The sequence below is a fragment of the Ornithorhynchus anatinus genome, chromosome 13, assembly GCF_004115215.2.
Source record: "Ornithorhynchus anatinus isolate Pmale09 chromosome 13, mOrnAna1.pri.v4, whole genome shotgun sequence".
In the NCBI taxonomy this organism is placed as follows: domain Eukaryota; kingdom Metazoa; phylum Chordata; class Mammalia; order Monotremata; family Ornithorhynchidae; genus Ornithorhynchus; species Ornithorhynchus anatinus.
The window spans coordinates 3780911-3807557 of NC_041740.1; the positions used below are offsets into that span (position 1 = coordinate 3780911).

Here is a 26647-nt window from a genome sequence, read left to right on the forward strand (position 1 = left end):
CTGAGTTCCAGATGAGAGGGAGGGGCTGCAGTTCATGGGGAGAGAGCTCAGTTGGACGTGAGGAACAGCTTATTGACTAAGAGGAACCAACAGGCCCCTAGGAGAGGCCGTGGGAGTTTATGATGACTGATGAGCCTTGATTCCAAGACGTTGAGGCCAATGACTTGTGCAGAGGAACTGATTCTAGTGTTAGGGGTTTGCACGGAGGAACTGATTCTAGTGCTACAGATTTGTGTGGTGCCACTAATGCTCTCTTGCTCCTGCTCCTCCTGCTCCAGGGCATGGGGAGCAGTGAGAGATTAAGCAGAGGAAAAACTTCCATCTGTTGTGGGTGGTTTAGTCTCTCACTTGTCTTGAGGCAGAGGGCTGGACTGGCTGTCCTCTTGAAGTCCCTTTCCAGCTCTTGATTCTCTCCATCCTTCTCATGCTCCTAACTTTACTTCTACTCCACCACATTGCCCAGATTTTTGTACCCACAGAGCTCAGCCTTTATCCTGTCCACATCTTCCCTCTCCCAGCCTGGATATCAGGGTGGCCAGCTGCACAAGTGCCCCCAGGGACCCTCTGGCTTAACTGTACCATCTTTAGAGACAGAGGATAACTTCTGTTGACCATTTGTGTCTCAAGTATTGGTGATTTTTGACAATGCCAATTATTAACAATTAATGTCTTAGCCCAAAGGAGCACCCCAACATTGGTGCATATACTAAATAACCAGCACGACCCTAAATTTAGCTGTGTGTGTGCCCAGCACAAGTAACAATATATGCTGAGCAGCTAATGCTGGGCTTGTTTAGTTTTCTACCTGTACCTCCATAAGAGAGAGTGAGTGAGAGAAAGACAGACACTGAACTAGAGCAGGTGTTGTGAAAACACAAGGTCATTGTATTGTGTATGTGTCTTTCTGTCTGTCTTGGGAGCAAGAGATAGCACCTCCTCACCCACCAAAGGGAATCCCTTTTTCAGATCCTTCCCTCCACACGGAGGGTGGGAGGGACTGAGGATCTTTTTAATCTTCTCCTTGGAGCCCACTGAGGAAAGTTGGTGTTTGAATTTTTATTCTGTAGGAAAGTGATTCTGAAAGAAAGAAGTTTCCTCTCTTCCCCTTGGCAGCGTTTAGATCCTTGAGTAATGACAATTAACTTAGGAAGGGGAGATAATGAAGAGTCCTAAATAGCAGTGGGGCAGACTGGATGATTCTGATGGGACGGGTCTCCGAAAGCCCGAAGCCCTGCAAATGTCCCTCAGCTGCTGAAAGCCACAAACGAGCACCAGTGAGATGGAGTAGGTTATAATTATAGTGTCTGTTAAGTGCTCACTATATACCAGGCACTGTACTAAGCACTGGGGAAGATACAAGCTAATTGGGCTGTTCCTATCCCACATAGGGCTCACAGTCTTAATCCCCATTTTACAGATGAGGAAGTGGAGGTAAAGAGGAAGTGAAGTGACTTGCCCAAGGTCTCAAAGCACACAATAGGCAAAGCTTGGATTAGAACCCAGGTCCTTCTAACGCCCAGGCCTGGGCTCATTCCACTAGGCCATACTGCCTCCTGCTCTTCTCCTTTTTTCCTGTCTGTCTTATCATGGTGTACTGAACTTTCCCAAGCACTCAGTACAGTGTTCTGCACACAATATGTGCTCAATAAATACAAATTAATGAATGAATCTACTATCTTCACCTGACCTTGGAGGGGCATGATGGGAGTGGTAGGGGATGGGCTTCTGAGAGAGATTGTGGCTTAAAGCCACTGTGGCCATCCAGGCACTGAAGATTGCCCCAAATATAGTATCCCAATCCTCAACAAATACACAATAATAATTATGGTGTGTGTTATGTGCTTACTATGTGTCTAAGCACTAGGGTAGATACAAGTTAATTAGGTTGGACACTGTCCCCGTCACATGGGGGGTCACAGTCCAAGTTTTACAGATGAGGAAGAAGGCCCAGAGAAGCAAAGTGACTTGCCCAAGATCACACAGCAGGCAAGTGGCAGAGCCAGGATTAGAACCCAGGTCCTTTGACTCCCGGGTCTGTGCTCTTTCCACTTAGGCCATGCTGCTCTAATATTTCGATTTGGAACTTGTGGTAAGAGCCTGACCCAAAGTACTTTATCCATGTGGCTTTTCTGCTTTTGATGTCAGGAATCAACTCCCGACTATTAGTATTTTAGTCGCCAGGTCTTATAACATGTTTTCTGTTGACCGCTGCTGTTAATCGACTGAGCATTCTGCATTCTATATTTTAAATAGTCTAACATGCTAGCATTAAATGCTGTATGACTACTTTTTCCCGGGTCCTTTGTTTAAAAAACCCAAAAAACCCAAAACCACAAAATAAAAGATGTCTATTTCACAAAACTATTTCCATGAACCAAGTGTGTAAATAAAAAGGGAACTGATCTTTTTCAGTGCTTTTGAGGGTTTTGAAAAAGTTGCTGCTCGGGGAAGAACAACCTGAATAGCCAGCTTAAAGGCAATTGATACTGGATAAGGAGCTTTCTTCATTTTATTCAAGGTAGTACACCAGCTGCTAGAGATTGCCCAGATTTTCAGCTGCTCTCAGAACCGTGGTAGGATCTGGCCTTAGTTCAGACAGAAGCGTCATCGAAAAGAGCTGATAAATCGCATTAGAACTTCTCCTGAACAGCGCCTTAGAGCAAACAATTATAGAAAGCTTCTCTGTTTCCCCAGATAAACACACCTCAGCATTCGCCAGCGTTGAAACGGGCAGCTTTCCTTCCCCGAACAAGATTCAAAACACCACCACTTTTACGGCTCCGCATGGTTTGGCAACAAATGAAAAGACTGTCGCTGTCACGGAGCTCTGCCTGAACGTTCAACTTGAGCATTTTCAGAGAAGTCAGAGGGACCATTCATTAACAGGTGTACGGTCCCTTTCACACAACTGTCAAAGGAGGTTTGTCCTAAACCTTTCCACCGTTCCCACAGCTAATTTCATCAGGAGACGGGAATCCAGACCCACCGACAGTGGAGCTCAGGTTCAAGCTGCAGGGGTAAAAGTGGCCCTAACGTTGGCAATAAAATTTTAATGCTTTATTGAAGTACATCGGGGCGGGGAAAGAGACCCTGATTCTTACAACCGAATGACTTGAAGAATCTCTAAGAAGGAATTCCTATCTAAATGCAAATTGAGGCAATCCCATCTTGGATGCCTGAGTTGTTACAAGTGGTCAGTTTTTCCCCAGGTTTAAATTTCTCTCAGGTGCTCCACACATTTTTGCACAACTGGGCTGTTGTCTACAGAATGCAACAATGTAGCATTCTTTCCGGTTCATTTAAATGGGATTCGTTTAAATTGCAGTTGGAATTTTGACTTTCAATATCTCTGACCTCAACAGTGACAGGGCCTCGGGGCCTGAGACTGAATCTTATTCATAGTTGTCGTATTTTTAAGCGCTTACTGTGTGCCAAGCACTGTTCTAAGTACTGGGAGAGTGGGTGATCTGGCATATTTGGAGGAGGAGGGAGCTCCAGGCCATTCGGAGGACATGGGAAAGGGATCGACAGCGAGACAGACGAGCTCGGGGCACCGTGAGCAAACTGGTGCTGAAGGAGCAAAGTGTTCAGGCTAGGCTTAGTGCTTAAAACAGTGCATCACTCATAGTGGGTACTCAATAAATACTGATGATTTGACTACTACTATACTGGAATGGATCGAAGCAGATTATCAGGTTGGACACAGTCATTGTCCCTGTCCTACAAGGGGCTCACAGTCTTAATCCCATTTTACAGATGAGGCCACTGAGGCCCAGTGAAGTGACTTCCCCAAGGTCACGTGGCAGAGCACGTGAAGCAGCAGAGAAGCAGCGTGGCTCAGTGGAAAGAGCACGGGCTTTGGAGTCAGGGCTCATGAGTTCGAATCCCAGCTCTGCCACTTGTCAGCTGTGTGACTGTGGGCAAGTCACTTAACTTTTCTGTGCCTCAGTTCCCTCATCTGTAAAATGGGGATTAAGACTGTGAGCCCCACGTGGGACAACCTGATTCCCCTATGTCTACCCCAGCGCTTAGAACAGTGCTCGGCACATAGTAAGTGCTTAACAAATACCAACATTATTATTATTATTATTATTATTATTATTATTAGAGCCCGGACTAGAACCCACGTCCTCTAACTCCCAGGCCCGTGCTCTTTACACCTGGCCACACTGCTTCCCAGTTCATCCTATTCTGCGTTCTTCACTGGTGTTTAGTACAGTGCTTTGCACACAGTAATAAATACCACCAAATGAAGGGACTAAATTAGGAAGGTGGCTCTCCATGCAGAATCACCAACTTCTTCTTTCCCCTCCCTTGAAATAAAAATTCACCCTCCACTAAGGTGAAGTCAGGACATTGTTGGCTTAAGCAGACACGATCTCCTTCCTCCTGCCAACTCCAAAATTTGCTGCTAGGGGAAGAACCACCTGAATAGCCCGCTTAAAGGCAATTGATACTGGATAAGCAGTTTTCTCCATTTTATTCGAAGTAGTCTGTCAGTCAGCCGTGGGGCCGAGAAGGGGGATGAACAAAGGGAACAAGTCAGGGTGATGGAGAAGAGGAAAGGAGGGCTTAGTCAGGGAAGGCCTCTTGGAGGAGATTGCCTAAAACAGCCAATATCACCACTTCTCTACCTGAACTACTTTTCTTCCCCCACAAGCAGCAAGGGGACTGTAAACCATGAAATGCTCCATACATGTCTTCTACAGAAATAGATTATTTTATTTTTTGTGTGGTCTTTGTTAAGCACTTACTCTGCATCAAGCACTAAGTGCCGGAGTATGTAGAAGTTAATCATATTGTTAGCCTTTCCTGTGGATGAATATATTGAAATGAGGCAGCTTTTCTGACAGGTGAGAGGCAGTCCCCAACATATACAGTTATCAGTACAATCAATTAATTTTCGGGGGAGGTATTTGTTAAGCGCTTACTATTTCCCAGGCACTCTACCAAGTGCTAATCAGATTGGACACAGTCCCTGTCCCATATAGGTCTCAAAGTCTTAATCCTAATTTTATAGATGAGGTAACTGAGGTACAAAGAAGTGAAGTGACTTGCTTAAGGTCACACATCAGACAAGTGGTAGAGCTGGGATTAGAACCCAGGACCTTCTGACTCCAGGCCCATACTCTATCTACTAGGCCACACTGCTTCTCTAATTATTCTAATTATTCATTCTTCACTTTGATTACTCTGTAAATAGGACTCCATCCCCATTATAAACTTGTGGGCAGGGAATCCAACACTGGCTTGTTTTGAACTTCCCAATCAGTAGTATTTCTTGAGCATTTACTCTGTGCAAAGCACTGTACTAAGTACTTGGAAAAGTACAATATTTCCGCGTAGGAAGACAAGTTCCCGGTCCACAGTGAGATTACTGTTTAGTGGGGGAGATAGGCATTGATATAAATATATAATTTATAGATAGATACATAAGTGTTTTGAGGCTGAGGGAGGGGGAAAACCAAATGCCCAAAGGGCACAGATTCAAGGGCACAGAAGGAAGAGGGAGCTGGGAAAGAGAGGGCTTAATTGGGGAAGGCTTCTTGGAGGAGATGTGACCATACGGCTTTGAAGGTGGGGAGAGTGGGTGGTCTGGCATATTTGGAGGAGGAGGGAGCTCCAGGCCATTCGGAGGACATGGGAAAGGGATCGACAGCGAGACAGACGAGCTCGGGGCACCGTGAGCAAACTGGTGCTGAAGGAGCAAAGTGTTCAGGCTAGGCTTAGTGCTTAAAACAGTGCATCACTCATAGTGGGTACTCAATAAATACTGATGATTTGACTACTACTATACTGGAATGGATCGAAGCAGATTCCAGCAGATCAACATCTAATCTCGAGAATGGATGGTTCTCCATTCCCTTCCCTACCTTCCTCCCCTGTCCTAACGACTCTCCAGAGTGAGGAAGGCCACAGGTTGATTCATGTCCCAGTGCCGGACCAAAATTTACTCCAGCTGTAATTTCAAATCCCTCCCCAAGGAAGGTCAACACCAAGGCCGTGGATCCCATCTTCTGCTTTAACTGAAATTCTTCTTGGCCGCTGGCCCGATTCCCTTCTCTGGGACCAAATTTCTCTCAGGCTTTAAGCCTGAGCGCCTGTCTAAATTTCTGTTGCCGGGCCCAAAATCTCATCTGTCCTGCGTGGTGGAGGGCCGGCGGGATGAATGGCTTCAGATAATCTGCTTGACACTGCTCTTGGCTTTTGTATGAGCCTGAGGTTTTACCTCCCGTAAGCTTAAGCTGCCAGGGCTTCATATGTACTTATAAAGGTTAAGGAGAGGGAGCGTCGTGATTAGCTGCCTAGACTGTAAGCTCGCTTTGGGCAGGGAATGTGTCTGTTTATTGTTCTTCAGTGCTCTCCCAAGTGCTTAGTACAGTGCTCTGCACACAGTAAGTGCTCAATAAATCTGACTGACTAATGTGATCCTTCTCATTCACCAGGGGAGCCGCAACCCAGCGAAATCCTTGGGTGCCGTAGCACTCAAATTGAACGGGAGCTACCAGTGCGGAGAATGGACATAGTGCTCCCGCCTGTGCAATTTTGAGTTGTCATTCTCATCTGAATTCAAGCTGCAGCTGACTCTCTGCCAAACTCAGAGCAGTGGGGAGGGCGGGCCAACTTTCCCCTGACAGAATGGAATCCGATCCCAGGGCTGGAAGGGGCCCGGAGAGATCAGGTTCCGGTTGCTCCAGGTGCAGGCAGTCTTTGACCCGAGCACTGGGGACACTGGTGGGGAAAGGGAGGTGCTACGTCCTTCCTTTTTGATTTGATTTTTGTTGCTGAATCGGAGGTAAATTTTCCCAAAGAAGGGGGCCGTAGGTGTTTGCTCTTGGGACAGACTGCCAGGCATCCGGCCAGATCAACTAGAGAAGCAGTGTGGCCTACGGCATAGAGCCCAGGCACAGGAGTCAGGAGGATCTGGGTTCTCATCCTGGCTCCACCACTTGTCTGCTGTGTGACCTTGGGCGAGCCACTTAACTTCTCTGGGCCTCAGTGATCTCATCTGTAAAATGGGGAATAAGACTGGGAGCCCCAAATCCAATCTGATTAACTTGTATCTACCCCAGCGTGTAGTATACTGCCTGAAACATAGTAAATGCTTAACAAATACCTTAAATTTAAAAAAATTAATGTGTCCCAAATATGCTGGGACAGGTGTCCCAAGGAGTGGGGAGGTGAGGGGGGTGGTCGGCAGAAGCGTAAGTCTGCCCCTTTGGGGGAAGTAAAGCCCCAGGAGTTGCACAATACTGCATGAGGAACTGGAACAGTGTCCAATCTAGCGATCCTGTTGCTATGCCAGCGCCTCTCTCAAATTCTACCCCTTCCACCTGTGCTTCTGATCCCATCCCTACTTACTTATCAAAGCAACACCCCCACCCCCCCACCCTTTCTTCCCTTCCTGATCGCCGTCCTCAAATGTTCACTTTTCACTGATTTCAACGATTCCCATTTCTCCCCTATCCTAAAAAACCCCTCCCTCGACCCCACGGCTCCCTCCTACCATTTCCATCCAAACCGCTTGAGCGAATTTTCTAAATCTACTGCCTCCACTTCCTCTCCTCGATTCCCTGCAATCCAGCTTCTGCCTCTCACTCCACAGAAACAGCCCTCTTTAAAGTCACCAGTGACCTCCTTCTTGCCTAACCCTCTACTCCATCCTAATCCTCCTCAACCTCTCAGCTGCCTGTGACACTGTGGACCACCCCCTTCTCCTTGGAAATATTCTCTACCTTTGGTTTAGCTGACAGTGTCCTCTCCTGATTCTCCTCCTGTCTCAATAACCACTCCTCCGTCTCTTTTGCAGGCTCCTCCTCTGCCTCCCAGTCTCCAGCTGTGAGGTTGTCACAAGGCTCATTTTTGGGTCCCCTTCTATTCTTCAGCCACACCCTCTCCCCGGGGAACTCATTCGCTACCAGGGCTTCCAGTACCATCTCTCCGCGGATGATTCCCAAATCTACCTCTCTGGCCCTAACTTCTCTCCTCTGCAGTCTTGCATTTCCTCCTGCCTTCAGGACATCTCTGTCTAGCATTTCCTCCTGCCTTCAGGACATCTCTACTTGGATGTCCCACTGACACCTCAAACTTAACATGTCCAAAACAGAACTCATCATCTTCCCACCCAAACCCTGTTCTCTCCCTGACTTTCCTATCACTGTAGATGGCACCATCATCCTCCGCATCACCATCCTCCCTGTCTCACAAGCCTGTAACCTTGGCATTATCTTCGACTCGTCTCTCATTCAACCCACACATTCAATCTGTCACCAAATCCTGTCGGTTCTCTACAATCCGCCCTTTCCTCTCTATCCAAACGGCTGCCACACTGATCCAAGCACTCATCATTTCTCCAGTCCACACTTCACTCTGTTCCCAAGATCATTTTTCTAAAAAATGGTTCAATCCATGTCACCCCCACTCCTTGAAAACCTCCAGTTATCATCCCTCCACCACCGCATCAAACAGAAATTCCTTAACACCAGCTTCAAGTCAATCAGTCAGCTCTCTCCCTCCTACCTAATCTCACTGATCTCTTATTACAACCTAACCCACAATCTCCGCTCCTTTAACACCAGTTTACTTCTCTGAACCTCAGTAGGGTCTATCCTGTCACCAACCCCTTGCCCTCATTCTCCCGGGGGTCTGGAACTCTCTCCCTCTTCATATCCGACAGTCCATCATTCTCACCACCTTCAAAACCCTCCTCAGATTACACATCCTCCAAGAGGCCTTCCCAGATTAAACCCTTTATTTCCACTACCTGCCCTCCCTTCTGCGTCAACAATGAACCTGGCTGTGTACCTGTAAGCACTGTGCTATTTACCCCAGTTCTATAATATTTAGGTAAATATCTTTGAGCCACACTAGCAAGTTATTTGGATGCGCTGGGCCCAAAAAGCCCACCTTCCACCACTGCAAACTAAAGTGTTTTGGGGAGTCCCAAACGCCCAGATGATTGGCGTCCAAATGAAACTTTGCCTTCAATTATCTGTTCACAATGTCTCTTCAATTCACAGAGTAACCTCTCCATAATTAGTAATGGACTGTAAGTTCACAGTGGGCAGGGAAGGTGTCTACCAACTCTGTTCTACTGTACTCTCCCATATGCTTAATACGGTGCTCTGCACCCAGTAAGCGCTTAATAAAATACCACTGATTGATTGGTAGTAATGATTCTCTGGACTGGGAAGCTCCATGTGGGGAAGGAATGTGTCTTTCAACTCTGTCGTACAGTACTCTCCCAAGAGCTTACACAGTAAGCGCTCAATTGTATTCACTGAGCACTTACTGTGTGCAGAGCACTGTACTAAATGCTTGGGAGAGTATAGTACAACAATATAGCAGACACATTTCCTGCCCACAATGAGCTTACAGTCTAGAGGATACTTATGATACTGCCAACTTGATGGGCTTGTATCCGCCCTAGTTCTTAGTACAGTGCCTGGCACCAAAGTGCACTTAACAAATACCATTATTATTATTATTATGATACTTATTGAACACCCACTGGGTGAACTGTATTCTAAGTGCTCCGATCCACAGCACCAAATCCACCAAAGCCCCATTCTGTCCCTTTCTTCCGTTACTGCCCAGCCCCAAGTCTGTAAGGAGAAACACGCCTGCTTGGAGAAGCAGCCGGTTCCGCCATTCCTGGCCACGTCCCACCTTGCCTGCCGCCCCGGGCCAAAATCCCCAAGAAAAGGCCCCGACTTACTGTTCTGGCGGTAGCACAGTAGACTAGGGGGGCCTTGGCTGGGCTCTGGAATGAAGGCAAGCAAAATCTCTGCCCTGTGTCTGGAGGAGAAGAGGAAGCGTATATGCGGGTTTCTAGTCTCTCAGGTTCGTGCTTATAGGATTCGAGAGGAAACGAGTGCTGTTTGGCCACTTGGGTGGGAGTAGATGGAGAAGAGGAGAGGCCGGAGGCTGTGGAACAAACAAGGGAGAGTTATTAGAGATGTCCAGCAGAGAGAAATCCACCCTGGCCTCGCAGGGTCTCCTTAGACTCCCAAACTCCTATTTCTCCTCTTTCCCTTTCTCCTTAGGGAAGCAGTGTGGCTTAGTGCAGCGAGCCCAGGTCTAGGGTGCAGAGGACCTGAGTTCTAATCCCGGCTCCGCTCCTTATCTGCTGTGTGACCTTGGACAAATTCACCTGCCTTCTCTGTGCTTCTTTATCTGTAAAATGGGGGAATTAAACACCAGCTCTCTCTTGCCTGCTTAGACGATGAGCCCCGGATGGGCATTGTGCCTCATCTGAAGGAACCATTTGGGCAGTGATTCCTGACACACTACTGGCAGCCTATTTATAAAGAATTTTTGTCTCTTTTCCTTTGGACCATCAGCTCTGCAAAGGCGGGGAATGCATATTTTGCCTCTGTTGTACTTTCCCATGGGCTGAGATCACTAGTCTGAACCAGGTAGGTGTTCAATAAATGCTACTGGTTGATTCTGGGCTGTGATTATTGACAAAGGTCAAAGAGACTGAGATTGAGGGGGAACACCAGGTCTGAATGGCTGAATGACACTGCTCACCCTTTCTCATCCTCACCATTAATATCAACCAGGAGCATATAACAATGATAATAATAACAATTATAATAGTGTTGGTTAAGTCCTTGCTATGTACCAAGTGCTGTATTAAGAGTTGGGGTAGATGAATGAGGTTCCCAGTCACAGTCTAGGAGGAAGAACAGATATTGAATCCCCATTCTGCAGGTGTGGAAACTGAGGCACAGAGATGTGAATGAAGTGACTTTGCCCAAGGTCATAGAGCAGATTAGTGGCAGAGGTGGGTTTAGAATCCAGGTCTTCTGACTCCCAGATCCATGTCTTTCTACTAGGCCACACTGCTTCTCTATAAGAGAAGCACTGAACTCTGTTGTAGCACTTAAGGACTCTATGGAAGAAGGGTATCATGCCATTCCCTGCCCTCAAAAAGCCTGATGTCTAAAGGGCCTCAGTTTCTCCACTTCTAGAATGGAACTATGAATGCTTCTTCTCGGGATTGTCTGAGACCCATCAAAGGACAAAACATACTGACCTAAAGGTTGACTTGGATTTTTTAAAAACAGAAAACAATACTTGTTCAATGTCTTCTATAGCTGAAACAAGTGGCCTACTACTTGAATTTTTAATTACTGTTTTGGAGATAAAATAATAAAAAAGTATATTATTTATATTCATTCATTCAATCTTATTTATTGAGCGCTTACTGTATACAGACCACTGTATTAAGCGCTTGGGAAAGTACAATACAATACACAGACACATTTCGTGCACACAACGAGCTATGAGTAGACAGTCTCCAAAATGGGGAAAAATAGAAAGGATTACCACTGCTTTTAGAATGGATTTTCTCAGAGTGTTGACTGGTAGAAATGATTGCCAAATAACTTTATGCTGCTCTTTACCACTCCCACCCCTTAACATCTTAAATCATTCTTTGGGGGCAAGAAAAGCCAGCTCCCTTATTTTAACTGTTTCACGTTTTAATGCTCTGAAATTGCCCACGAAGTTGACATTATTGGACGTGAATAGATTCATTCTGCAAAATGCAATTAGGCCAGGACAATCTACAGTAATTACATATATTGATTTTAATCTTGACGGTTTCCTCCCTTGAAATTTCCTGCCCTGGTTGACTTTTTTTGACAGCAGTAACCATGGTAACCCCTACCCAGGGGTTGTGATATATGAGCAGTCTTCGGGGGGTGGGGGCGAGGTGGTAATCAAGGTGGAGCAGAAACAGGATTCAGAGACCAAACATTTGCCTGCAGTAGAGGGAACTATCCTGGGAGGTGGTGTATTATAATTGTTAAGGCTCTTAAGCGGGGACTTGGGAATGTTACAGACCCCCCAACATACACACACCAGAGATCTTCCCCTGCTAATTTCTACTTTTCCCATTCCCTTCCTTGCCCTTGGATTTGAACCTGTTAATCACTCACTCTTCCCTCAACCCCACAGCACTTATATGCCTACCAGTAATTTACTTATTTATATTAACATCTCTATCCCCCTCTAGTTGGCAAGCCTCTTGTGGGCGGAGAACATGTCTACCAACCCTTTTATACACTTCTCTGGGCCTCAGTTCCCTCATCTATAAAATAGGGATGAAGGCTGTGAACCTTGATGTGGGACAGGGACTGTTTCCAATCTGATTTTCTTGTATTACCCCCAGAATTTAGTATAGTGCCTGGCACAAAATAAGCACTTAATAACTACCACCCCAGAACTTAGAAAAGCAGCGTGGCTCAGTGGAAAGAGCATGGGCTTGGGAGTCAGAGGTCATGGGTTTGAATCCTGGCTCCGCCGCTTTGTCAGCTGTGTGACTGTGGGCAAGTCACTTAACTTCTCTGTGCCTCAGTTACCTCATCTGTAAAATAGGGATTAAGACTGTGAGCCTAATGTGGGACAACCTGATTACCCTGTATCTACCCCAGTGCTTAGAACAGTGCTCTGCACTTAGTAAGTGCTTAACAAATACCAACATTATAATTATTATTATAGTGCCTGGCACAAAGTAAGCGCTTAATAACTACCACCCCAGAACTTAGTACAGTGCCTGGCACAAAGTAAGCACTTAATAACTACCACAATTATTATAATTATTATGAATAATAATAATAATGATCATATTGAAATACTTACTATGTGCCAAGCACTGTTCTCATTACTGTACTCTCCCCAGCACTTAGAACAGTGCTCTGCAGACAGTAAGTGCTCAATAAATACAACTAGTTGACTGATTGATCTCTGCCTTTTTTCCCCCAGACCCACGACTGAATTTCCATGCAATTTTGGTCCCCTTAACCTCAGCTCTTCACAGGAAAAGTCACCTGTCCTAGAAACTATTAATAAGCACCTTGGCAATCCTTGCCCGACAGGAGCTGGGTAGCAAAGAGAAGTCGTGATATTCACACTAAAATCAGATTCTCTTTGGGGTAAACTGAGGCACAAAGGAGGGAAATCTGAGGTGTCAATTTGTCAGCTGCCCTGGGTCCTTCTGGGAGGTTGGGGCTGGAAAGGCTAAGGTGGGGTTCAGCCTGGCTTGGTGGGGGGGGGGTCACCCCAAATAACGTTGCACCCCTAGTTCTTCCTCCCCTCACAAAGTGAGGCGCCACCCCAGAGTGTGGCCAAGGGCCCCTTGACAGGCCCAAGCCACCAACGCCACCCACGTTGGCTCGCAGGGCCCCGCTGACGTCACCACGCTGCCGTGCCAACCCTCCCCCGACTGACCTCGTGAGGCGCGTGCATGTTCGTCAGGCCGAGAGCAGCGCGCCACGTGACGCCGGGTCTCGCGGCCTCGCCGGCCGCTGATTGGACGCGAGAGGGGCGCGAGCTCCGCCCAGTCCCAATGCCCCGTGCGCGTGCGCGGGTCCCCCCCCCCCCCCACCTGGAGGAGGAGGGGAAGCCGAGCCTCCCCTTTCGTCATGAGGGGCGCGAGCCCTGCCAACTTCTACCACTAAACATGGCTCAGTGGAAAGAGCCCGGGCTTGTGAGTCCGAGGTCATGGGTTCGAATCCCGCCCCTGCCACTTGTCAGCTGTGTGACTGTGGGCAAGTCACTTCACTTCTCTGGGCCTCAGTTACCTCATGTGTAAAATAGGGATTAACTGTGAGCCTCACGTGGGACAACCTGATTACCCTGTATCTACCCCAGCGCTTAGAACAGTGCTCTGCACATAGTAAGCGCTTACCAAATCCCAACATTATTATTTAAGCCCTTACTGTGTGCCAAGCGCTGTTCTAAGCGCTGCGGGACATACAAGGTCATCAGGTTGCCCCATGTGGGGCTCTCAGTCTTCACCCCCATTTTACAGATGAGAGAACTGGGGCCCAGAGACGTTAAGTGACTTGCCCAAAGTCACCCAGCTGACAAGTGGTGGAGCCCATGCTCTTTCCACTGAGCCACAATGCTTCTCTGATTTATCTACTTATCTAATTTATCTACCCCAGGGGCTCAGGGGAGAGATTCTGGACCCTGGAGGAGCAGGTGATAATGATAATTATTACTGATAATAATAAGAACCCAGAGTAACCCCATCTCTGCCACTTGTCAGCTGTGTGACCTTGGGCAAGTCACCTAACATCCCAAGCCCGAGCTCTTTCCACTGAGCCACGCTGCATGAAGGAAAGCTCATCCCCTAGACCGTAAACTCGTGGTGGGCAGGAAATGTGTCGCCTTATCATTGTCTTGTACTCTCCCAAGCGTTTAGTACAGTGCTCCGCACGCAACCAACGCTCAGTGAATTGTCCATTCCAAGCGCTTAGTACAGTGCTCTGCACATAGTAAGCGCTCAATAAATACAATCGAATGCATGAATGAATGAAATCCGTGGCTCAGTGGAAACAGCATGGGCTTGGGAGTCGGAGGTCATGGGTTCGAATCCTAGCTCTGCCACTTGTCAGCTGTGAGACTGTGGGCAAGTCACTTTACTTCTCTGTGCCTCAGTTACCTTATCTGTAAAATGGGGATGAAAACTGTGAGCCTCACGGGGGACAACGTGATTACCCTGTATCTCCCCCAGCGCTTAGAACAGTGCTCTGCACTTAGTAAGCACTTAACAAATACCAACATTATCATTATTATTATTAATATCAGTGAGCCCAAATACTATTAAAAAAAAAAAGAGAGAAAATCGGTTTGGACACATCTCCTGTCCTGCATGGGGCACAAAGCCTGGGCATTCACCCCATCTTCTACCTGCTCAGCACTTACGTACATAGGCTTATACTATGTTTCATCTCCTAACTATAATTTATTTTACTTTTTTGTCTCCCTTGCTAGATTTTTAGATCCTTGAGGGCAGGGATGGTGCCTATTGACTATGGTAGTCTCTCAAGAGCTTCGTACTGTGTTCTGCACTCTGTATGCACTCCAATACCACCGACTGATTAATGGGACAAAAAGGGAACCTGTCAACCTCTTTAGGAGGCAAAAGGAAGCTCTTTTGATTCTCACAGGCTCTCAGGTTTAGACAAGTCAATCAATGGTAATTATTAAATAATAATATTGGTATTTGTTAAGCACTTACTATGTGCGAGCACTGTCCTAAGTGCTGGGGTAGATTCAGGGTCATCAGGTTGACCACGTGAAGCTCACAGTCTTAATCCCCATTTTACAGATGAGGTAACTGAGGCCCAGAGAGGTTTAGTGACTTGCCCACAGTCACACAGCTGTCAAGTGGCAGAGCTGGGATTCGAACTCATGACCTCTGACTCCCAAGCCCGGGCTCTTTCCATTGAGCCACGCTGCTTCTCTATTAAATGCTTATAGAGCACTGTACTAAGCACTTTCCCTATACTAAGTCCTTCAGCTACCCTACTTTGTCCAACCTCCTGCTTTCCAGAGGGAGGGAGTTCACTGCCAAGTTTAAAGGTGGCCAATGAAGACACTGCCACAGGCCCTTTTCCCATGGGTGGTCCCTGCCAGCAGAACGAACAGAACAACGAAAGGAATGCAGAGGGCTGGGGAGATCGTCATTCCTAGGAGGAAGAAAAAAATGGGAAAGAGCTAGGGCCCTTGCCTGGCTCAACGCCGACCAAGTCAGCACTGCCTGCCCTAACATGGCCGTGTCTCTTTAAAAGCAGCTGGGGTATGTCAGACACCAGCCAAGGGAGTCAGGAATGGAGGGCAGGGCAGAGGGGTCTGGGTTATGTAACCGATGTCCAGGGAGGTGCTTCCCTACCTCGGGGACCAGGCGTTGCCTGATTCCTAGTGAGGTTCGAGGCCATGCTGGCCCAGCTCTCTCCTCAGGACCGGCTGAACTGGGCCCGGAATGAATGGCATGGTGCCCTAGGGCCTGCTCGCTCACCCCCAAATGAAAAAAAAAGCTCTCTTTGAGCCCTCAGGCTCCTTAGCTTTTCCCATAGCTGAAAACATCTCATTTTTTTTTCTTTTAACAACCTTATCTGCTTGCCTTATTTGATGATCGCTGAGTGGCAGAGGCTAAGAGGGACAGCAGCTCTTTCCCACAATTTCTAGACTGTTAGCTCGTTGTGGGCAGGGAACATATCTGTTTCCTGTTATACTCTGCCTAGCGCTTAGCACAGTCCTCTGCACACAGTAAGCACTCAGTAATTATGAATGACTGAATGAACTGCATGAATAATTTGGACTGATGGTTCTGAAAGTGATGGGAGCTACTGCTCTTCCCATTTTAAGGGATGGGGTTGTTTTTTCAGAATTCTACACGATGTGAGGGATTTTTCACTCTCCCTTGGGCCCCTCACCTCTTGTAGTCTTGCCCCTGAGAACATATCATTAAATCAACACCTCTCTCTGCTACTGGATCCACCAAGATAGAAGCATCATTGATGTCAGCTGTGTCTATAATTCTCATGATCATATATGAACGGTGAGGGGACTTTGTGTCTGTCTGTCTCTCTCTCTGGATTGTGAGCTCCTTGTGGGCAGGGAATGAGAGAAGCAGCATGGCCTAATGGATAGAGCATGGGCCTGAGAGTCCGAAGGACCTGGATTCTAATCCTGGCTTCGCCACTTCTCTGCTGCGTGATCTAGGAGAAGTCACTTAACTTCTCTTAGCCTTAATTAGCTCAACTGTAAAACGGGGACTAATACTGTGCGCCCCATTGAGCAGCATGGTCTGGCAGAGCAGCATAGTCTAGTAGACAGAGCATGGGTTTAGGAGTCAGAAGTCATGGGTTCTAATGCCAGCTCTGCCACATGTTTGCGGTGTGACCTTGGGTAAGTCACTTCACTTCTCTGTGCCTCAGTTGCCTCATCTGTAAAATGGGGACTAAGACTGTTAGCTCCATGTGGTTCAGGGACTATGTCCAACCTGATTACCTTGTATCTACCCCAGCGTTTAGTTCAGTGCCTGGCGCAGAGAAGCAGCGTGGCGCAGTGGAAAGAGCACGGGCTTTGGAGTCAGGGCTCATGAGTTCGAATCCCAGCTCTGCCACTTGTCGGCTGTGTGACTGTGGGCAAGTCACTTAACTTCTCTGTGCCTCAGTTCCCTCATCTGTAAAATGGGGATTAAGACTGTGAGCCCCACGTGGGACAACCTGATTCCCCTATGTCTACCCCAGCGCTTAGAACAGTGCTCGGCACATAGTAAGTGCTTAACAAATACCAACATTATTATTATTATTAAGCACTTAATAAATACACTTTTTCATGGGGACAACTGACTAGCCTACTGAAGAGTGCCATTTTTCCAGGCGCTATCGCCTTAGGCCGGATTTGAACACGAGGTAGAGGTGAGAGGTCATTTTCGTGGCCCTCCCGTTCCCCAGCCCTGTAAGAAAAGAACTCCGGGAGCTGATGTGACATTGACAAGTTGTCACTGCATTTGAACGGCTGGGGCTGTTTATTTCCGGCAACAAGAGATAACAAGGAGTGTGTTTGAAAAGTCAACAATTCCCCCTTCACCCTCCCCGTTCATCCTGCCAGATAATCACACATCCCGGCGGCCCCTAGGAGTTTCGAGCATCATAGTCACCATTAACTTCTCAGATGAACACGCCCTTCGAAAAGGGCCTTAATCCTTTGTTGAGACACAAGAAATCACCCTAAGATATGTTCACTCATTAACTCAAACTGGTCAGAAGGATACCATTAAGATAGCAATATCTGCAATAATATTGAAAGATAAATGCTCCGTTATTTTGGAGGGTGTGGAGACACCTTAGACTGCAAACACAGCTGAATAGGATTGATTGTTTTTTATGGTATTTGTTAAGCACTTACTATGTGCCACTATGAAGTGCTGGGTTAGATACAAGCCAATCAGATTGGACACAATCCACATCCCACAAGGGGCTCACACTATTAACTCCCATTTTAGACAACTGAGTGTCAAAGTCGTGAAGTGACTTACCCAAGGTCACACAGCAGACAAGTGGCAGAGCCGGAATTAGAACCCTGGCCCTTCTGACTCCCATACCCAGACTCTATCCATTAAACCACACTGCTCCTCGTGATATTGATTGACAGCACCTTGATAGTGTGCTTTATTAAACAGGGACTTCTCCATTGTGAGGATTTTATCTGGAAGAATCTTGGGATATGGCAAAATGAGGTTGCAGTAACTTCGAATGTACATATCCATGAATTATAAATTATTATCCCCTTCTAGCTGTAAATTCCTTGTGGGCAGGGAACGTGTCTGCCGCCTTGGAAGTATTGTACTCTCCCAAGTGTGTAGTACAGTGCTCAGTACACAGTAAGCGCTTAATAATAAATATCGATTCGTTGATTGATCGATTAAAGGGCAGTTGACTCTAGGGGACATGGCGTCTTTGCAACTCACTGTTGCATGGCTGGATGCTTGTCAACTCCCTCCTTCCCGCCATGTAGAGGGACAGCCTCCCACAATCAAGGCTCAGGGGAGGCTCTCCCCCTTCTCCATGACCCCTTTGAGAGTTCCCTTGATGAGCTGATTTCTAATCCCCACCAGGCAGGGATGCTTTAATCTCCTTAGACCCCACCGGGTCGGACTGTTGATTTTGGAAGGGAGGATCTGAGTTCAAACACCTCCAAAGTTGGTGTCCCCTGCTTTAATCTCCTTCGACCCTACAGGGTCAGACTGTTGATTTTGGAAGGGAGAACCTGAGTTCAAACACCTCCAAAGTTGGTGTCCCCTGAAGCAATTATTATTTGCTTTCCTCTCTGGGCTGTGGAGGTTCGTTTTATCCTATTCCATTTTCTAAACAAAGGGCCGCCTCTGGGGGTTGGCCTCTAATCCCAAAAGTTCATCCTCTAGACAAGAGCCTTGACTGGCCCCAGGTTCAGGACCTCCTTCCTCAGAGCCAATAAGAGTCCTGGGTCCCTAGTGGGTTAGGGGAGCAGCTGAAGCAAGGTCCAAGAGAGGTTGGGGGTAGGACTAGCAAGCGACACCCAGTTTCCCTCTTTTTTAAAAAAAAAATGGTATATGTTAAGCACTTACTATGTGCCAGGCACTGTACTAAGTGTAGTGATGGATACAAGTTTATCAGGTGGCACACAGTCCACATCCCACAGGGGTGCTCACAGCCTTAATCCCCATTTTCCAGATGAGGTAACTGAGGTCCAGAGAAGTGAAATGACTCGCCCGAGGTCACAGAGCAGAAAAGTGGTGGAGCCGGGATTAGAACCCAGGTCCTTCTGACTCCCAGGCCTATGCTCCATCCTCCAGGGCATGCTGCTTCTCACCCCAGCACTTAGAACAGTGCTTTGCACATAGTAAGCACTTAACAAATGCCATTATTATTATTATTATTATAATACTAGGCCAGGATGCCGACGGGCTGGACTGAGGGGACTCTGGGCCCAGCACCTCAGCTGGCCGGGTCCACGAGCACCCCTAGCCCGCCTGGGCCACCACCTCCCCAGCTGCAGGGAGGTGAAGCCAAGACCGGAACTACAGAGCCAAAGCTTCGGTGAGGCGCCCTCCTGCTCTGCCCCGCTGCCCCGAAGGCGACCCCACCGCCTCCAGCAGGTGTCCCGACCCTGGCTCGGAGCCCTGACACTTCCTCCTGACGCTCTCCCTTGGCGCTATTTTCGTCTCCACGCGTGGCGTTGGCCAGAGGAAGCAGCAGTGGCCGCGGCTCCAGTGTCACAACGTGACTGCCCTGAGGCGGGCGGCTCGAGGTGGGGCAGAGGGACAGACCGGCGACACAGTGGGTACCCTATGACTGCCCAACCACGTGCTGTCATGTGGCAGAGGGAAAGCCAGGGGGACGCTCCCCCTTCAGGCTCCTCTCTCTTCCCCTCATGCTCCTCTCTCTCCCCGTCAGACTCACCCAGCCCAGGTCTCTCACATCTGTGACCTGACAGCTGGTCAGGGCTGAAGGCAGTCCACACGTTGGCCTTGCCCGACCGTCCCTTCCCGGGGCCATGCGCCCCTAAAGTCCCTACCCCCTTGATTCACTCTTTCATTCAATCCTATTTATTGAACGTTTACTGTGTGCAGAGTACTATACTAAGCACTTGGGAGAATTCAATACAACAATAAACAGTGATATTCCCTGCCAACGAGCTTAAGGTCTGGGGCAGGGAGACAGACATCAATACATGCCTCTATTAATAAATGCCTCCATACAATGGGAAGTTGACCCCAGATGTTGGGGAATACTTTTTTGGGGAAATCAATCAATGGTTTATATTGAGTGCTTACTGTGTACAGAGCACTGTACTAAGAGCTTGCGAAAGTACAAGCTTGTTGTGGGCAGGAAACATGTCAGTTGGTCAATCATATTTATTGAGTGCTTACTGTTTGCAGAGCACCATACTAAGCGCTTGGGAGAGTACAGTATAACAACATAACAGACACATTCCCTGCCCTCAATGAGTTTATAGTCTAGAGGGATTGACAGATATTAATATAAATGATAAATTAGAGATATGGACATAAAAATCAACATCAAGAGCCTCAAGTGATGCCGACAATTACTCTCCCTCCCTTTAAAGCCTTATTGAAGGTACATCTCCCCCAAGAGGCCTTCGTTAAGTCCTCCTTTCCACTTCTCCCACTCCCTTCTGCATCGCCCTGACTTGCTCCTTTTATTCATCCCCCCACCCCAAGACCCGCAGCACTTATGAACATATCTATTTATTTATTTATTTGTTTATTTATTTATATTAATGCCTGTCTCCCCCTCTAGACTGTAAGCTTCTTATGGGCAGGGAACGTGTCTGTTTATTGTTATACTGTACTCTCCCAAGCGCTCAATAAATATGGTTGAATGAATGAAAGTGATATTTATTGAGTACCTCCCTGTGCAAGACGCTAGGCCAGACATTTTTCAGCAGGTCCAAACTCTTTTCCAAAGGGGTTCAAAACATCCCAAACCTCTGTTCCCCGGCTTCACTTGACACACGACAGAAGCAACGGCCTTGGATTTGAGTTTTGCTTGAACGCAATCGCCAGTTTGGGTCTGGGATGCTCGTCTCCTCAACTACCCGTGAGAGGACCCTGTTTCTCCCACCCAATCATTTTCCGGGGGGGTGGTGGAAGTAGGGAAATAATAATAATGATGGTATTTGTTAAGCGCTTACTATGTGCTATGCACTGTTCTAAGAACTAGGGTAGATGCACGGTCATCAGGTTGTCCCACGTGGGGCTCCCAGTCTTAATCCCTATTTTACAGATGAGTTAACTGAGGCACAGAGAAGTTCAGTGAGGAGGGGGATTGAGCCAGTCCGGGGCCAGGGTGGGGGGAGGAGAGACAAGCTTTCTAGAAGCCGACTCAGGCACCTCAGGATTCAATCAATAGTATTCACTGATAGCTTCCTAGCAGCAGAGCACTATAATAAGCACTTGGGAAGGTACACTAATGTACATGTCTATAATTTATTTATATTAATGTCTGTCTCCCCTCTAGATTGTAAGCTTATTGTGCGCAGGGAATGTGTCTGTTCATTGTTCTATTGTACTCTCTCAAGCACTTAGTACAGTGCTCTGCACACAGAAAGCACTCAATAAATCCAACTGACTGATGGTATCAAGTCTGGCCCAAGTCCTCCTGGGAGTGAGAGTGGGTTCTGGGCCTCCTAGGGATGTCTTCCCATTGGGGTCTCAGGGTCCCCCACCGTCCTTGCAGGACCACGGCCGGTCCAGAGAATGACTAGAGGGGTCCGGCAAGAGGAGTCAGGGGAAGTCTGACGTGAGCATCGGCATCACCCCAGTGCACCGCTTGCCCCCTCCGCCCCAGCAAGCCCATAATAAAACTTAATTGTACCCACTGTCTAGAACTTGAAACCATTTTGCAGTCTCATCCCGAGATGGGTTAGAAGGAATGAAAATTGCCACCACAGCCTTTCAAATCTCCCACGGTCTTGGGAAAATCAAAGCGCTCTTGTCTTTCCTGTCCCGACCCACTCCTTCTATTTCCTCCCTCCTCGCTCTCCCCCAGGAAGGCTCTCTGAAGTCCTTTGTGCACATCAGGCAGGGATTTGGGAAACATTCCCCTGACCACTTGGGATAAAGAAGCAGTGTGGCCTAGTGGACGGAGGCCGGGCCAGGGGATCAGAAAAGTCTGAGTTCTAATCCTGGCTCTGACCCTTTTCTGCTGTGTGACCTTGAGCGAGGCACTTCACTTCTCTGTGCCACGGTTACCTCAGTGTGCAGGCTGGACTGTACTAGATCAGCGAGGTGAGGTAGATGTACCAGCTCTGACCTGGTGAGAAGAAGAACGCTTCCCCGGGGCTCTGGCAACGGCAGAGGCCCGCAGCAGTGTGTGCGTTTCGGGGAAGGGGCTCAGCCCATCCACCCTCCCGCTATCGGCGCTTTATCCCCTCTGATTTCAGTCCTCACACTGCCAATGGCCTTTCCTTATTATGGATGTGCCGCTGACACGTCTGGGGTCTGATTAGACAAGTGAGAAGTAGGCGGCGCGGCCTTCTTAGTTACCAGTGACTTAGTTTGGCAAAATATTTTCTTCCCCAAAGGCGATTCAAGTTTCTACTGTTTCATTACCTTTCTGCGCACACACATAACTCTTTCTCTTTTTCTCTCTTTCTCCCTCTTCCCTTCAGGCAGATTCTGGAAGTCTGCATGGTCAGCTAGGTGGGATGCTATCTGAGGGCAGGGATCGTGTCTTCTAAATTCATTTCTCCCCTGGTGCTTAGTACAGTGTTCTGCACCTCATAGGGGCCCAATAGATGTTGCCGATTGACTCAGAGGGGCCTGAGGCCTCACTGCCAGGGGGTCGCAGGCGTGGCCTAGTGGATAAAGCACAGGCCTGAGAGTCGGAAGGGCCTGCGTTCTATTCCTGGCTCTGCCAAAAGTCTGCAGAGTGATCCTTGGCAAGTCACTTAACTTCTCTGGGCTTCAGTTACCTCATCTGTAAAATGGGGATTAAGAGTGTGAGCCTCATGTGGGATAGGGACTGTGTCCCAACCTGCTTAATTTGTATCTACCCCAGTGATTAGAACAGTGCTTAGTACAGAGTAAGTGCCTAACAAGTACCAGAATTATTATTATTGTTATTACTGTAGTCATGCCTACAGTGGGACCACTGGGGACTGGGTCCCTGGATTGGCCGGACCGGAGTCTGGGTTCTTCTGTTGCTCCCTCGGTTTGGGGGATACCCATGTCTCCTACAGCTCTATTACAGCTGCCCATGGCCTTCACATGTTCTGGCACCTTTTTGATTTTATAAAAATTTTTTAAAAATGGTATTTGTTAAATGCTTATTATGTCCCAAGCACTGTACTAAGGGCTGGAACAGATACAAGCTAATCAGGTTGGACACAGTTCATGTCCCACATGGGGCTCACGATCTTAATCACCATTTTGCAGATGAGGTCACTGAGGCCCAGAGAAGTTAAGTAACTCGCTCAAGGTCACGCAGTAGACAAGTGGTGGAGCCAGGATTAGAACTCAGGTCCTTCTGGCTCCCAGGCCCAGGCCCTTTCCATTAGGGCACGCTGCTTCTATGATTTCCCTTGATTCCTCTACAGGGATGAAGGTGATCTATTTTTAGAGAAGAGACTGGTGTCAGTGAGGAGTTGCTATAGTGACAGATGGCTAATACAAACCAAGTTCCTCTGTGGGCCCTTGTGTTAGTAAATAAATCCACCGAACAGAGTCTGGGGGAGACCCCCAATCTGGGGGTGAAGGGGAGGGGAGAGAGGCTCTGTCAGCTATTTCCTCACCTGCAAATCCTTGGCGGGGAAGTGAGGTCTAGTGGAAAGAGCTCGGGCTGGGAGTTGGGAGACTTGGGTTGTAATCCTACCTCCGCCACTGGCCCGCTTGTGTGACCTCCCCCGGGCCTCTCTTTCTTCATTTGTAAAATGGGGATGAGAAATGACTGTGAGCTCCTCTTGAGGGCAGAGAATGTGGCTTTTACGTCTTCAGAACTTTCCCCAAGTGCTCAGTACATTGCTCAGCACACAGCAGGTGCTCCCGAATGAAAGGAGATGGGTTTGATTTGCAGGGGTGAGTTCATTCGGGAATCAGGAAACTCTTTCCCTAAAGGCCGGTTGCCCTATCAATGAATTGTATTTTGTGCACTTACTGTGCACATAGCCCTGTACTATGCACTTGAGAGAGTGCAGTATAAGAGTTGGTAGACCTGTTCCCTGCCCATAACAAGCTATCCTGGAGCAACATCCAAGGGAGGTGTGGAAACTTGAAAAAATGTAAAAGAATTCAAGCTTGGCTAATCAGCTGCCCGAAGACAGGGATCATCTGACTGTACTATTAGAAAGCCAGAACGCAGGATGCAAATGAAACCAAGTGAAGATCGGTTACCTGTAAAACCATGAATTTAACCACAGAGTTTTCTCACTCTGCTCCCACAGCGGGGCTGGGTGACTTGGGGTCTGCCACTGAACATGAATTATTTCTCTCTAAATTAAGTGGGCATCCTGAGGGGCAGGGCAGCTAAATTCATTTGAATCCGTTTGCACTCTGTCTTCCTGATCCTGAGTTCAGATTTTCCCACATTTTTCCCACCTCATCCAGGACACTCCTCATTATCTTGACCTCCTTGGTACTTGTGAAGTTTAATGTTTCTATACTTCCTTTCATCTTTCCTGCTCTTTCTCAGGAACAACTCCATCACCTCTGCTCTTCCACCCTTGGGTCCCACCCTAAATTGCAAGTGTCAATTAATTGTTGCTCCCCTTTCCCTTTCCAAGAATAAAAGGGGAAGCAGTGGCAGTGGAAAGAGTGTGGGATGGGGAGTCAGGTGATGGGAGTTCTAACCCTAACTCTGCCACTGACCTTCTGCGTGACCTTGGGAAAGTCACCTTCCCTCTCTGTGCCTTGGTTTCCTCATCTGTTACATAAGAAGATACCTATCTTTCCCTACCACTTTTTTTAGGTATTTGTTAAGCCCTATTTGTCAGATGCTGTATTAAGCGCTGGGGTTAATAGATAATCATTAATTAATTGTAATAAATTAACAAGATAATCGGGTTGGATATAGTCTCTTTCCTATATAGGAAAGTCTTTATTCCCATTTATCCCCAGATGAGGCAACTGAGACACAGAGAAGCAAAGTGATTTGCCCAAGGTCACAAAGCAGATGAGTGGCCGAGCCAGGATTAGAACCCAGGTCCTCTGACTCTCAGGTCCATGCTCCTTCCACTAAGTAACACTGCTTCTAACTGGTAGAGATCTGTAAGGGAGAAGAACTAGGTCTGATCTGATTATCTCCTATCCGCCTCAGTGTAGAGCACAGTGCTTGGACCGAGTTGTTTAATATACACCAAAATCACATTGAAAAAAATATAGTATTACACCATGTAGGACATGTCTGACCAGGTGATGGAAAAAAATAAACAGCAATGGGTGACACAGTGTCATCTCTGTTCTTGCTTTAGTGATTCAGAATTTGCCAGGGAATTGGCCTATATTAGAGTTCCTTTAAAGGTATTGTTTTCTAGCCTGTGTCTGCAGCTTCGAAATTCTTTCCTTTTATTCCCTCAAGCAGCACACAGCTTTCATATTCTCATTTTTGTGGCCTTAAAGGAAGTCGGTAAAAGCATGGGGAGGGGAGGGATCATGTCTGCTAATTTGGTTGCACTCTCCCAAGTGCTGCGCAACAGTAAGTTAACTTCCGAGACAGGCTAGCAGGGGTTTGCCACCCTCTACCTGGAAAATCCTGAGCTGGTTGGGGTGGCAATAACCGCACAACGGAAACTGGGTTAGTGGGGCACCTGACGACCAGGCTTGGGGTTACTCTATACAAAGCACAAAATGTTATGTCCACACTGCTTCATTCCTGCCTAGTGGGAGGGTCTTGGGTTATAAAGATAATGCTTTGTTTAGACAAGTCTTCTCTGCCCTTCTCTTGGCTCCCTGGAATCTACATTTGCTCCCAAGCAAACCACAGCTTTGCATTTCACGAGTTTAGGGCTTAGCTCTTGTCCTGAGATCCTGTGGTGAAGTGGGTGGGGGAGAGAGAGATGGAGAGAGACAGAGAAAGAGGGTGTGCGTGTGTATGCTCAGCTGTTCTAGCTTTCCGATCAACCAGTCCATCGGTTGGATTTTGTACATTCCAAGTGCTTAGTACAGTGCTCTGTACATAGTAAGTGCTCAATAAATACTACTGAATGAATGAACCTTGGGAGAGTACCATCAAATGAGTATATGTGATTCCTGCTCCACAAGGACCTTACAATCCAGAATGGGGGGTGTAGGGGGGCAGACGGAAAAAGGCGGACCCCTTGGGATGACTGCCGAACCCCATTGAAGTTCCTTCTTTAGGGCTTTGACTCAGGTGTCAAGTTCTCTGTACTGAGCCTGGAGTTCCGAAGGAAAAGGGCCACAGAAATGGAACGAAAGCTCGAAAGCAACAACGAGTGAGAAATACACTGGAAATTAACAGACAAGTGGGATGCCCTAGTGGAAAGAGCTCAGGCCCGGGACTCAGAGGACCTGGATTCTAATTAATTGCTTGCTGTGTGACCTTGGACAAATCAAACAATTTCTCTGGGCCTCAGTGTCCTCAACCATAAAACGGGGATTCCATGCCTGTTCCCCTTCTTCCTTCGGCCAGGAGCCCTGGGTGGGACAAGGGCTGTGTCTAATCTCACTAACTTGTAACTATTCCAGTGCTTAAAATAGTGCTTGACACATACTAACTGCTTAACAAATATAAAAATAATAACAATAACATGCTCAGAGGGGCAGGCATAGGATATACGGAAGTGGGTATGAAGACATGGCTTGGGATATTCAATGTCTGTG

At 47.6% G+C, this 26647-nt stretch overlaps 1 protein-coding gene across 9 annotated transcripts in view; it reads right to left on the bottom strand.

The window, feature by feature from the left end:
- Positions 1 to 26647, bottom strand: part of PRKAG2 (protein kinase AMP-activated non-catalytic subunit gamma 2) — a 173426-nt gene that overhangs the window by 67697 nt on the left and 79082 nt on the right. For 7 of the 9 annotated variants that reach the window (XM_029078158.2, XM_029078157.2, XM_007667869.3 and 4 more), the window contains one exon: positions 9719 to 9927. The exons of 1 other annotated variant lie outside the window; for it this stretch is intronic. In XM_029078158.2, the coding sequence (XP_028933991.1) occupies positions 9719 to 9927 (209 nt within the window). Of the gene's footprint in view, positions 1 to 9718; positions 9928 to 26647 lie in introns of those variants that run through there. One more of the 9 variants, XM_029078164.1, reaches the window with a different exon arrangement.